Source organism: Entelurus aequoreus, linkage group LG14 (genome assembly GCF_033978785.1).
Source record: "Entelurus aequoreus isolate RoL-2023_Sb linkage group LG14, RoL_Eaeq_v1.1, whole genome shotgun sequence".
Classification (NCBI taxonomy): domain Eukaryota; kingdom Metazoa; phylum Chordata; class Actinopteri; order Syngnathiformes; family Syngnathidae; genus Entelurus; species Entelurus aequoreus.
Window position 1 is genome coordinate 18,230,812 of NC_084744.1, and position 14,613 is coordinate 18,245,424.

Genomic DNA, 14,613 nt, shown 5'->3' on the forward strand with positions numbered 1-14,613 from the left:
GAAGTGCACTACTTCCATGTTTCATACAATGTTAAACAAATGTTCATTTGAGCTGTGCGCATAGTATTTACAACTTAGCTTTTCCCTTTTTAATCTAAGCAGACAAAGAGTCATTTAAAGATGACAGTTTGGTGACATACAATTTTTTTTTTTTTACCAGGATGGTGTCACAATAATGGAGTGAAATTATTTACACAGTGCTCGCACCTTATAATAGATATACAACATGCAGAACTTTACTGGCCATATTGGTCTGTTTTACAGTGTCTCCTTGAAGAGGTTGTTGTATTGCTTGTGGCTTTCGTTGGCTAAAACGCTTCTCAAGTTGAACCAGAAGTACAGCTGAGCTCGAGGGTTTGTCGGCCACTTGAGAACCGAGCGTTTGTACAGCCTTTTCCTCAATCTTAAGTACTTGGAATTGCATGGCACTTCCTCCAAAAGGATAATGACGATAACGTCATTTTTCTCGTCCATTAACCTTTGCTGGGCCATGTAGAAAGCTGTCTTGAAGTTTCCGCTTTTGATGTATCTATTGGTGAGAACAAACACCGTCCTCTTGCTCTTGTGAATGCTCTGTAAGAGATTGTCGATCAGTGGACAGCCAGGAATCCAGTCTCGCTCCTCCAGACACAAAGTCAGTCGACGGTCTCCTCGTTCCTCCAAGTGGATGCACATTTCCTTTGTCACCCATTCCAATACGGCCGGGTCTTCTTTGTCATAAATCACAAAGGCGTCATAGAGGGCACTCTGGGAGTATAAGCGCCTATAGCCCTTGAACTTGGCCAGGCAGAAATGGTAGATGTACCAGACGTCCCATAGGAAGAGATGGCTGGAGATGAACAGGATGAGGAAGCAAAGAACGAGGGAAGCGTTGAGCATGTAGAGAATGATTGCCATATCATTGTGTTGACAGGCCAACAGGTCAACCGAGATCACGGGTATACCTCTTTGTGCCTCTGGAGTGGCACAGGTCACATCCGTGGCCAGTTTGGGGATAAGCACTGTGGTACTGTTGAGCCATGTGACAAAAGAAGTGACGTTGCACGAGCACACAAAATCGTTGTTGTGCAAAAGCAGCATTTCCATCTGACTGACGACGTCATTGGGGAAGCTCGATTCCCCAATGTGTTGTATGCGATTAAAACTGATGTCTAAATATGTAAAGTTATGTGCATACCTGAGAAAATTGGGTGTGAGGGTTCTGATTTGGTTTCCTTTTAAGATGAGCTTCTTGAGAGTTTTGGTGCAGTTTGAGAGTATGCTTGGAACAGTCGATAAGCTGTTGTGACTGAGATCTAAGACCTGCAGTGATTGTAGAAGTTGTAGTTCTTCCCATGCAAATGATTTCAATCTGTTTTTCTTTATGTAGAGCTCAGACAGCTTCTTTGGCAGGCCAGAGAACACTTGATGCGGGATAAAATTGAGGTTGTTATGAGAAATGTCGAGTATCTTCAGATTAAGTAGTTTCTTGAAGTAATTGACAAATCTGGTGTCACCGTCTCGCCACAACATATCCAGTCGGTTATCTTTGAACTCAAGCCTCTCCAAAGAATCACTTTCCATCTCAGTGTTTGTCGAAGTTGAGATCTTGTTGTGGTTCATCCGCAGCGTCTTGAGTTTTTTCAGGCTTTTTGTGAAATTAAGCATGTGAGTAATGCCCTCGGATTCAAAATAATGGTTGTTTTGACTAATATCAAGGATCACCAGATTTTTCAGCCCTTGAAAGGCAGTAGCGTAGCGCAGGTCCAGACGATTCACTGAGAAGTCTAGATATTTTAAATTAGTCAGGTAGGTAAATTCAGAGCCATTTAGACTTTGGCTCATTGCATTGCCAGACAGATTAAGGCAACACAGCTCAGAGAGATTTAAAAACCGTGAATGCAGAAAGAAAATGTTATTCCTGCTTACATCCAGGGTTTTGCCGAATTGTGTGCATTCCTTTTTGGCAAATGTCTTTTTAACTTCAAGTTCTTTATCCTTGTGTTTGCAGCTACGCGCATATTCATCATATCGGAAGTAGCGCGTCTCTCGTACTTCCGTATTTTTGTTGTCAGCCAACATGGGCGACCAGAGTAAGGGATCTTCCTCTCCTTCAGAGAAACCAGCAGCATTCTCCTTGTCAGATGGGGACGATATTTTGTTTTCAGAGAGACTGATAATTTTAAAACTTGGCAAGTCCATCAGAATACTAAGGTTTGTAATTTTTATGAAGTTCGTACCCAGGTCTATGACTTCTAAGTTTGGCAGTGCTTTTAAAGGATCAATGCTGTCTTGTTTTAGCTGTTGAAAGACATAGCCTTGTATTCTGAGGATTTTAAGGGACTTGAGTTGGGAAAAATGTTTGCTCAACTTTAGAGTTTTGGGGTACCGCATTAGCTCAAAGTTAAATGATAGGTCCAGTTCTTCCAGTTTACTCAGAAATTGTGGGAAGCTGGTATATACTATATCCAAAGCTAAAAAGTTTGATGATAGATCAAGGATTCTCAGCTCTGTTGTACCGTTGAACCATTCAGGTAGCACATGTTTTAAAGAGTTACTGTGCAGACGGAGTGTCTTCAGTTTCGCCAGCGTTTTAAAAGCTGATTTGCTGATTTGAAGAGGGGAATCGTTTCGGCAAGGTGTGCATGGGAAAGGAGAATTGTAACACCGGGGACAGTTTCCGCTTATGTCCAGTATCTCCAGGTTTGTTAGGTTTTTGAAATCATTCTCTGTGACCTGCTCAATGTTGTTATTGTAGAGATACAACTCCTTCAGGCTTGTAGGTAGTTGATGTGGAATGAAAGACAAGTTATTTGACTTCAAAGATAAAAGTGTTAAATTGGTGAGCAGTAAAAAGGCCCCATCCTCAATTTGGTAAGAGAAGTTGCATGGATTTCGATAGTAGCAATTTTGACCAAGATAGAGCTTCTCAACATTTTTGATTGTGGATAGTTTTGCATGAGAAATTTCATAGATGTGATTCACTTCTAAGCTCAACAAGAGAAGATCAGGAGGCAGTCCTTTGGGTATATCACTGAGTTGGTTTCCGTCTAAATACAGTGCTTGCAGTTTCATTAAGCTGACAAAGGTATCGTCATCAATCATCACACTCCCAGTGCAAATGTGGTCTTTCGGGCCGATTTTAATGGGGAGGCAGTTGCACCGAAAATCAAGCTCAGTCAGGTTCTCCAAACTGCCAAAAGAGGAGGAGTTTAACTTTGAAATGTGGTTGATGGTAAGCGTCAGATTAGTGGTGTCTCTCGGAATGCCGCGAGGGATGTCTATGAGGCGTCTGTCAGTGCAGTCCACCATCACCATACTCCCATTGTCGGCCTCGCTCACATCACAAGGCAAAGTTTTGGGGTATAAAATGATAGCTGACGATTCGAAGGAACACCACCAAAGGTCTAGCAGTGCCACAAACACCTGTAAAGAAAAGGCATAGGATGTTGTCAGAAAAATACTTTACGTGACAGGAAAAACTGACGTTGCTGTGAGGAGCTGTCACACTACAGTGCATGTTGTGTATGTTTACTCTACCATTGTTGTGAAAACCACTTTACAATGTAAATAGTTGTAGTTACAAGTTACGGTAACACTTAAAGGCCTACTGAAACCCACTACTACCAACCACGCAGTCTGATAGTTTATACAGTGGGGCAAAAAAGTATTTAGTCAGCCACCCATTGATTGTCAATGGGTGGCTGACTAAATACTTTTTTGCCCCACTGTATATCAATGATGAAATCTTAACATTGCAACACATGCCAATACGGCCAGGTTAACTTATAAAGTGCAATTTTAAAATTCCCGCCACACTTCCGGTTGAAAAACTCCTTTGGATATGATTTATGCGCGTGACGTCACAAAAGCAACGGAAGTGGTTGGACCCCATCGGACCCGATAGAAAAGCCTCTTGTTTTCTTCGACAAAATTCCACAGTATTCTGGACATCTGTGTTGGTGAATCTTTTGCAATTTGTTTAATGAACAATGGAGACTGCAAAGAAGAACGTTGTAGGTGGGATCGATCGGTGTCTTAGCGGCTAAGTACAATACTGTAATATCTGTGATATTTGCATTAGTGTACTGTGTCTTTAAGGGTTTGGGGAACGCGCATGCGCGAGTGAGTTGGCGGAGAACTTGAGTGTGTGTGAGCGTGAGTTTTGGCTAACAGCAGCTCGTGTATGTGTGTGCGTTACTTTTTGAACTACAACCAGTTACCGCTATTTAATAAAGCGATTGAGCAGCGCTTCCTCGTCTGTGTGACTCCTTCTCCACTGCGGGGCATTACAATACTTACAGCAACACAACAAGGACTACTTACTACGCCTAGCCGATGCTTGCCGCCAAACCCACGGATGAAGTCCTTCGTCGTGCCGTTGATCGCTGGAATGCAGGTGAGCACGGCTGTTGATGGGTTTCTATCTTCATTTGAGAACGATGCTACGCGCTAGCTCAGTAGCTAAGTGTGTCACCGATGTATTGTCTTGGAGATAAGTCACTTTAAATGTCCATTTCGCGTGCTCGACTCTCATTTTCAAGAGGATATAGTATCCGAGGTGGTTTAAAATACAAATCCGTGATTCACAATAGAAAAAGGAGAGAGTACATAGTTCTGTGAGGTCTGGTTGCTAAGTTGCTAAGTTAGCTTCAATGGCGTCGTTAGCACAGCATTGTTAACCTTCGCCAGCCTGGAAAGCATTAACCGTGTATTTACATGTACACGGTTTAATAGTATTGTTCATTTTCTATCTATCCTTCCAGTCAGGGGTTTATTTATTTTGTTTCTATCTTCATTTGAGAACGATGCTATCGCGCTAGCTCAGTAGCTAAGTGTGTCACCGATGTATTGTCTTGGAGATAAGTCACTTTAAATGTCCATTTCGCGTGCTCGACTCTCATTTTCAAGAGGATATAGTATCCGAGGTGGTTTAAAATACAAATCCGTGATTCACAATAGAAAAAGGAGAGAGTACATAGTTCTGTGAGGTCTGGTTGCTAAGTTGCTAAGTTAGCTTCAATGGCGTCGTTAGCACAGCATTGTTAACCTTCGCCAGCCTGGAAAGCATTAACCGTGTATTTACATGTACACGGTTTAATAGTATTGTTCATTTTCTATCTATCCTTCCAGTCAGGGGTTTATTTATTTTGTTTCTATCTTCATTTGAGAACGATGCTATCGCGCTAGCTCAGTAGCTAAGTGTGTCACCGATGTATTGTCTTGGAGATAAGTCACTTTAAATGTCCATTTCGCGTGCTCGACTCTCATTTTCAAGAGGATATAGTATCCGAGGTGGTTTAAAATACAAATCCGTGATTCACAATAGAAAAAGGAGAGAGTACATAGTTCTGTGAGGTCTGGTTGCTAAGTTAGCTTCAATGGCGTCGTTAACACAGCATTGTTAACCTTCGCCAGCCTGGAAAGCATTAACCGTGTATTTACATGTCCACGGTTTAATAGTATTGTTGATTTTCTATCTATCCTTCCAGTCAGGGGTTTATTTTTTTTGTTTCTATATGCAGTTAAAGCACAATGCTATCACGTTAGCTCGTAGCTAAAGCATTTCGCCGATGTATTGTCGTGGAGATAAAAGGCACTGAATGTCCATTTCGCGTTCTCGACTCTAATTTTCAAGAGGATATAGTATCCGAGGTAGTTTAAAATACAAATCCGTGATCCACAATAGAAAAAGGAGAGTGTGGAATCCAATGAGCCAGCTTGTACCTAAGTTACGGTCAGAGCGAAAAAAGATACGTCCATCACTGCCTCTCAAGTCCTTCACTGTAACGTTCCTCATCTACGAATCTTTCATCCTCGCTCAAATTAATGGGGTAATCGTCACTTTCTCGGTCCGAATCTCTCTCGCTCCATTGTAAACAATGGGGAATTGTGAAGAATACTAGCTCCTGTGGCGTCACGCTACTTCCGGTACAGGCAAGGCTTTTTTTTATCAGCGAGCAAAAGTTGCGAACTTTATCGTCTATTTTCTCTACTAAATCCTTTCAGCAAAAATATGGCAATATCGCGAAATGATCAAGTATGACACATAGAATGGATCTGCTATTCCCATTTAAATAAAAAAAAAAATCATTTCAGTAGGCCTTTAAGTATGGGGAACATATTCTTAGTAACAAAGACTTAATTAAGAGTTATTTGGACACTAGGGGAAATTATTGTAAGTAACAAATACTTAATTTAGAGTTATTTGGTTAGTGTTAGGGTTACAGGGTTAGGGTCAGGGTTAGAGGGTTAGGGTTGGGGTTGGGGTCAGAGTTGTTGTATAATAAGGCCATGCAGAAAAGGGCATTATTAAGTACTTAATAATGACTAATTATAATATTAATTTGCATGTTAGTAAGCAACTAATTAATGGTGAATACTTTCTCCATACTAAAGCGTTACCCAAGTTACTTTCCCCCAAAAAGTAGTTGAATTAGTTACATAATTACTCCGTCATAAAAGTAATTATGTACCAGAAAAAGTAACTATAGTGTCACCTTTAAATATGCCGTTGAGAGATGTTGAATGAGATTAGAGTTGCTCATTATGGACGTGGACATGGGACACAATGTATGCCTCACATCTATGTTCTATGTTCTAGCTATGACGTTGAACTAGTGCCTGTACTTTTGCCCTGTAAACGCCGGTTTTGTGTTGATGTTCCGTGAATGCACCTTGGGACGTTTTATGAAGATAATCCCAACAGTCAGTGTCTGTAGTCGCGATCAGACCATTGTCAACTATGACCCATTTGTGGATTAGGAGATATGCTGACCGGTTACTAGATTGATTGAAACTTTTATTAGTAGATTGCACAGTGAAATACATATTCCGTACAATTGACCACTAAATGGTAACACCCAAATAAGTTTTTCAACTTGTTTAAGTCGGGGTCCACTTAAATTGATTCATGATACAGATATATACTATCAAATATATACTAACATCATAATACAGTCATCACACACAATCCGGGGTGTGGGATATGGAGGGGGGGGGGGGGGGGGGGGGTTAGTTTTGGTTGGTATCAACACTTCTGTCATCAACAATCAGCATCAACAATTGCATCATCAGAGAAATGGACATTGAAACAGTGTAGGTCTGACTTGGTAGGATATGTACAGCAAGTAGTAGACATAGAGAGAGAGATATCAGAAAGCATAAGAAAAACATTTGATTATTAACAATCCGGGTAGGGTGTTAGTTTGGGGTTGAAGTTAAAGTTAAAGTTAAAGTTAAAGTTGCCCGGAGGTGTACTTTTATTGCGGTTTTGAAGGAGGATAGAGATGCCCTTTCTTTTATACCTGTTGGGAGCGCATTTCACATTGATGTGGCATAGAAAGAGAATGAGTTTTGTTAGATCGGAATCTGGGTTTAACGTGGTTAGTGGAACTCCCCCTGGTGTTGTGGTTATGGCGTTCATTTACGTTAAGGAAGTAGTTTGACATGTACTTCGGTATCAGGGAGGTGTAGCTGATTTTATAGACTAGGCTCAGTGCGAGTTGTTTTACTCTGTCCTCCACCCTGAGCCAGCCCACGTTGGAGAAGTGGGTAGGAGAGAGGTGTGATCTGGGGTGGAGGTCTAAAAGTAATCTGACTAGCTTGTTCTGGGATGTTTGGAGTTTAAATTTGAGGGTTTTGGAGGTGCTAGGGTACCAGGATGTGCATGCGTAATCGAAAAAGGGTTGAACGAGAGTTCCCGCCAGAATCCTTGTGGTGTTTTTGTTGACCAGAGAGGAGATTCTAGAGAGAAATCTCGTTCGTTGGTTGACCTTTTTGATTACCTTGGTTGCCATTTTATCACAGGGAAGATTAGCCTCTAGAATCTTTCCTGGTGATAACAATGTCACCCACTTTTATAGTGAAATCATTGACTTTCTTAAAGTTGATGTGGGACCCAAACAGGATGGATTCCGTTTTACCCAATTGTATGGATAGCTTGTTGTCAGCAAGCCAGGTGCAAGTTCGAGTTCAGCACTGAGGATTTTCTCCACCTGTGACTTGTCCTTGCCCGATACCAGCAGGTTAGGTTAGTATACGGAGGACAGCTACACAGCTATGGACATCTGACAAAACGCAATGCTGACATCGCCAAAAAACATGTGAGTTTTTGAGGCAGTGGAAGATTCAAGGCACCGGTAGCGGCAACCGTAAAATCTACAAGTCAAGTCGGGGACCGGAAGAAGCCAAAGTACTTTTCAAAGGCATCAAGAAACTGGACAATTACTGAAGATAACATCATCTCCACTCTGCGAAGAGATGGTCCCCGGCACGTTTATATTATATACCAGTGTTTCTTGTTTCTACCAGTGTTGGGCCGCGAGCGCCCCCTAGAATGTATGTGTTTTTCAGCTGTGGGGTGCATAGGCAGCAGCGGTACACAGTCGTAATACATGTTTCCAACACTTGTGGCAACAATGACAATATAAAACAAACAAAATAAGTCTGGCGCTAATGTCATAGAGAAATTTCTTAAGCGCAGAAATTATGACTAAAGTGGTGAAGCTGTATTTTCATTTGCACTTTATTTTATTGACAGTTTAGTTAAGAAACATATTTATTATTAATTTTGTATATTTATTTTAGCACAACGTAATACATATTCTTGTCAATGTATTGTTTATTTGGTTAGTATTTATTCTTCTAATCAGCCTGACCTGAGCCTAAGGTTTATTTGCTAAATTAGTAATATCATTTTTTTGATTAACACATGCTATTATATCATTTGACAAGGTAGTAAACTGTAAGTAGTTTGGATATAATTATTGAATATGATCAAAAACAAGAATAAGAATACTAATTCAGTGTTAATATTGGAGTGGTCCCCGGGCTCATCTGTAGTGGAAAAGTTGGGTCCCGAAGTCAAAAGCGTCAAGAACCCTGCTATATACAATGACCACTGCAGATGGAAATTAACCTTTGGCTACAATCTGGCACATTAACATTTTATATGTCCATTAATGTGCATAAGCTTATGGGACAGGCGAAAGTTAAGGCGGAGAAAATGTGGTAGTTTATAAATTAATTAATATTTCTTTGCGGCCCGGTAGCAAATGCATCACGGACCGGTCCGATCCCCGTGATGCATGACCACTGTTGTAATGCATATAAGACTAATAATATTTTAGGCCAAAAATATGCACCGGTAGTATATGCTTTAAAAAAAGAAAATATGCGATGTAGTGCAGCCACAATATTTCAAGCAAGATGTGGTGAGAGATGGCTGTGCTCTATTGTTACTGAAAAAGGAATGAAACTATAGCTACAACCAGGGCTGCAGAATTGTGACCAAAAAATTAATCACATGTTTTCATCAATATTGAAATCCCAATTACACTATATTGCCAAAAGTATTTGGCCACCCATCCAAATGATGAGAATCAGGTGCCCTAATCACTAGGCCCGGTGTATAAAATCAAACACTTAGGCATGGAGTTTGTTTCTACAAACATTTGTGAAAGAATGGGCTGTTCTCAGTGATTTCCAGCATGGAACTGTCATAGGGCGCTCCCTGTGCAACAAATCCAGTTGTGAAATGTCCTCGCTCCTAAATATTCCAAAGTCAACTTTATTATAAGAAAAGTGAAGAGTTTGGGAACAACAGCAACTCAGCCACCAAGTGGTAGGCCACGTAAACTGACAGAGAGGGGTCAGTGGATGCTGAAGCGCATAGTGCAAAGACTTTCTGCACAGTCAGTTGCTACAGAGCACCAAACTTCATGTGACCTTCCAATTAGCCCACTTACAGCACGCAGAGAGCTTCATGGAATGGGTTTCCATGGCCGAGCAGCTGCATCTAAGCCATACATCACCAAGTCCAATGCAAAGCGTGGGATGCAGTGGTGTAAAGCACGTCACCACTGGACTCTAGAGCAGTGGAGACGTCTGGGTTTGGAGGTTGCCAGGAGAGCGCTACATTTCGGACTGCATTGTGCCGAGTGTGAAATTTGGAGGAGGAGGAATTATGGTGTGGGGTTGTTTTTCAGGAGTTGGGCTTGGCCCCTTAGTTCCAGTGAAAGGAACTTTGAATGCTCTAGGATACCAAAATATGTTGGATAAGTCCATGGAATGGCACTTCAAGTTCATATGTGAGTAAAGGCAGGTGGACAAATACTTTTGGCAATATAGTGTATCAATCACAACTATTAATTATGTCATGTAAAACATGTCAGTTTCCCATAGGGCGGTGGTGGGGTGGTTGGGATATAAACAAAAAATATGTTGACATTCAGGGCAGATAAGATATATGATGTATGTAAATATGATGTAATGGATAGGAATGTCTGATGCTGGATATCAATACAAATTAAATGAAAACAAATAAATAAATAAACATGGCAGCCAAAATCGTGATTAAAAATCAACTAATTGAGCAGCCCTAGTAGCCACAACAGCTGTTGCGTTATTAAATCAATCACATCAATTCTTGCAGATGCAGATTTGTTAATGTCACTCCTGTAACAAATCTCATTTTGTAATGCGAATGTATTTAATGTCATGTAACAGTTAGTTCAGCTCACACCATAAACTGACTGAGCACTGCAATAGCTGAACGTATTTTGGTGAATAGATGAAAGTCACAGGTGCGCGAGTTGGGTCTACATTTTCCTAGTATCACTTCACTTTTATCTAGCACATGCACAAACATTCTCACCATTTCATCTTGAAGCTGTTTTTTTTGTTGTTTTTTTTACATAACATGAACATCAGTCATCACTAGGGATGATACTCGAAACCGGTTTTCCCGGTTGTTTGATAAAAAACGAACCGAGTCCTCGGACTCGAATCCCTTTTTGAGAACCGGTACCCGTTATCGAGACCACTATAGTAAAGAAAAAGAGTGGAATCCCGTCCCGACCAGAAATGCTCCGTGGGACATCACAAGAAATGACGTCATGTAGCTCAGTCATTAGGCGCAGATAGCGAAAGCAGGAAAACAATGGACGGGAAAAAGCGCTCCAAGGTGTAATAAAGTTCGAAACAAAAGGTATAATCCAACTAATAACTTTACTGAGAAATTTTAGCAGGGTAAAAACACATGACGAACACTTTTACGACCAACCGGAAACATAGCAACCAGGCTAGCAACGCAACTCCTTTACGGCAGCTGTCGCAACGTTCTTAATGCAACCGCAGCACATACATATATATACAACATATATCCCTTTTTTAACTTTTGTTTTTCTTTCCTTGTAAACAAAACAAAATCACACTGTATATGTGTTGTCTGTCTAATTATAAATAATGCAGACGAGGCGTGTTGGCTGAGTTCTTGACGTTTACTTTCACAGCGTGGCAACATGCAACACTTTTCGGGGTGACCGCGCATGCTCGTAACTCCCGTTGCATGTTGGGTAGTGTAGTTGTTATATTCTCTAGCTCATAACATCTTTCCCCCATAAAGAAATAATGTTAACTCAATAAAGTGTATTTCTTTTTTTAGCTTTAACTTTTCATTTTTTAGCATTGTAACCACATTTGCAAACAACTTTTCTGTTCTTAGAATTTTCTTTCAATAAAGAAATAAAGTGCAAAAATGTCAAAGCATCATAACAAACAGTTATGTCAAATAGCAGCAGAAGTGCACTTTTTGGAGAGCTGTATTATTTTCAGTTTTGTGCCCAAGGGACTGATTTTATTTAACACTATATTATTATTTATACACCTATAGTGATCACAGAGACAGCTTGTTTTTGTGTTACTGTATATATTTGTTTCTCTGAAAAATCCCACTTAATATTCTTTGGGTAACAACAGTCAATATTTATTTATTTTATTTTATTTTTTTAGGTGGGTAACAGTCAATATTTATTTATTTATTAGATTTTATTTTTTTATTATATAATAAAAGTGAGCTTTTGTTAAACCAAATATTGTGTGTTTTTTTCCATATACAACAACCTATCTGGACTCGATAAGAGAATCGATAAGGAATCGGTTCGATAAGAGGATTCGATAATAGACTCGAACTCGATAATTTCTTATCAAACATCATCCCTAGTCATCACATATATTTAACATTTTTCATACTGCTGACCCACTAGGTTTTGTTTTTTTCAGTTCAGCGAGAAGAATAGTTGTTACTCACCAGATGAAACAACATAATTCCCACAAGAGATTTTCTGGAGTTGCAATTTGCAGTTAGTTCAGCTCACACCATAAACTGACTGAGCACTGCAATAGCTGAACGTATTTTGGTGAATAGATGAAAGTCACAGGTGCGCGAGTTGGGTCTACATTTTCCTAGTATCACTTCACTTTTATCTAGCACATGCACAAACATTCTCACCATTTCATCTTGAAGCTGTTTTTTTTTTTTTTTTTTACATAACATGAACATCAGGGGTTCTTAAACTTTTCCACTACAGAAGGGCCCAGGTCCCACTCAAATGTTACAGTGGAACTACACATTTTTTTAAAAATTTTGTGTATTATTCACAATCATTATCAGAAACATGACGACAGGTAGATTTTTATTTTATGCATTCTGTCAGCTCAGTCTCGAACCCACAACCCTCCCATTGCAAGATCCAACACTCTGTCTGGCAGCATGCCAGGACACGCCCTCGCACGCGCCGTGCGCTTCACACCCACACTTCGCCTCAGCTGCCGGCTTTCATCAATCAACGCACCTGGCAGCAATCAGGAGGACAGCATAAAGATCAGTCACTCCTTGGAACCTACGCCGGAACGTCGTTAACTCTTGTAGTAAGCATTACGTCTCTGGCTTCCCTCTCGTTGTCCTCGCCTGTCTTTTGTCTTTTGCCTTGTTGACTGATGTCCCCTGTTCTCCTTGCAGTGCCCACCTTGTTCTGTGTGCTCGAGCGCTGTACCTCGACCTCCACCTGGAAATTGGACTGCCTCCCTAAATCCTCGATCACTCGTTTGGACTTGGACATTGTTGCTTGCCGCCTGCCCTCGACCACCTGCCTGTCCCCGGATCTCCCTTGTGCCTCTCCTCTTGGTCAGACGAAGTTTTTCATCAATCACGCATGTACAACATCCTCTTGAATAATTTACATGGTTAATTCTACACTTAATCCTGAATCCAACACTTAGAGTAGCATACACATCCCACACAATCATCAAAAGGTTACAATAAACCTGGTAACCTTAAGCTCTTCGTGGTGCCGTCTCCTTCCAACCCTCACGTACATAACAGTACGTTCCGGCCAACCATGTCGGAACAAGCCTAGTCTCGCTCCCCAGTCTCGGACCCCCAGGAATCCGGACTTGGAGGTAATGTGCTCAGTCCTGAAGATGCACCAGACTCGTTTTGAGGCATTAGAGGACAATTTAGAGAAGGCATTTACCTAGCTGTACACCAAGCTAGACCAGCTTGGTCCCAGCCCAGTGCAAGACCAGGTAACGGGTCAGCCTGCCACACCTGCCCCTAGCCCTGGAAGCGTTCCCTTTGCCCGGGAACCCAAGATTGCGAGTCCTAGACCTTTTGAAGGTGATTTTGAGCTCTGTAGAGGCTTTTTGGTGCAGTGTGAATTTATTTTTTTGCACCAACCATCACGCTACACTTCTGATGGAGCTAAAATTGCTTTTATTTTTTCGCTACTTGCCGGACCTGCCCTCAAGTGGGCTACAGCAGCCTTGGACAAGTCACTGGGCCTAGGCACCGACTACGCAGCCTTCCGGTCTGAGTTCCTGGCCGTTTTTGACCACCCCAAGGATGGGGGGGATGCCGCAGGACGTCTGCACACCATCCAGCAAGGAACTCGCTCAGTGGCAGCTTACACCCTCGAGTTCCGGACCATAGCTGCAGACAGCGGCTGGAACGACAAGGCTCTACAGAGTGCTTTTCGTCAAGGACTCTCTGAAGAAATCAAGGACGGTCTGCTGAGAGACAGACCAACCTCTTGTAGAGCCCTCATCGACTTAGCACTCCAGTACGACCAGAGACTTGTTGAGCGAGCAACCGAGAGAGCCCGTAGTGGCGCTAGGAGATCCCCGGCTATGCTAGCTCTTCCTGCCCTCCAATCTTCCGGAGGACAACCTGCCCCATTACCGGTTGCAGTGGCAGCACATGAACCCATGCAAGTGGGAAGAACCCGTTTGGGGGCGGGGGGGAGGGAGAGAAGATTGAGGCAGCGCCTTTGCCTCTACTGCAGGGGTGCGGGACACATGGTCCGCTACTGTCCGTCCCAACCAAAAGACCAGGCTCACCAGCAAGGGGGATCCTGGTGAGTCATTCGACACTTCCCCAGGAACAAGGGAACTCGGGCATCCTATTTTCCGCCTCCTTGACGTGGAACAACAAGAGAGTGGAAGTTCAGGTTTTTCTGGACTCTGGGGCGGACGATAGCCTGATGGACTACGGGTTCGCCCAACAGAACGGGATTCCCTTAGTATCCTTGGACAAGGACCTTCCAGCCCAAGCTCTGGACGGACGCCCATTGGGTCCCATCAGGTACCGCACGGAGTCCCTGCTACTCACTTTATCCGGGAACCATTCAGAGACCATCCGTTTCTGGGTGCTGGAGGCTCCTGTCGCGCCTGTGGTTTTAGGGAGATCATGGCTGAAGCAGCACGACCCGCACATCTCTTGGACCTCCGGAGAGATCTTGGCATGGAGCACCCGCTGCCACGCTAATTTCTTGAAGGCAGCCTCGGCCCCCAGCA

General features: G+C 42.2%; 1 protein-coding gene across 2 annotated transcripts; it reads right to left on the reverse strand.

The window, feature by feature from the left end:
- Positions 1-80: 80 nt before the first annotated feature.
- On the reverse strand, positions 81-12,724 carry tlr7 (toll-like receptor 7). 2 transcript variants are annotated; one of them, XM_062069136.1, is made up of 2 exons: positions 12,071-12,724; positions 81-3,405 (listed from the first exon to the last, which is right to left on the reverse strand). In XM_062069136.1, exons 1-2 carry the CDS (start codon positions 12,083-12,085, stop codon positions 259-261), a joined length of 3,162 nt encoding a protein of 1,053 aa, XP_061925120.1. In that variant the 5' UTR covers positions 12,086-12,724; the 3' UTR covers positions 81-258. The 2 variants fall into 2 exon arrangements, with proteins under 2 accessions (XP_061925120.1, XP_061925121.1); XM_062069137.1 differs by lacking the exon at positions 12,071-12,724 and adding an exon at positions 4,306-4,550.
- Between the last annotated feature and the right edge of the window lie 1,889 nt (positions 12,725-14,613).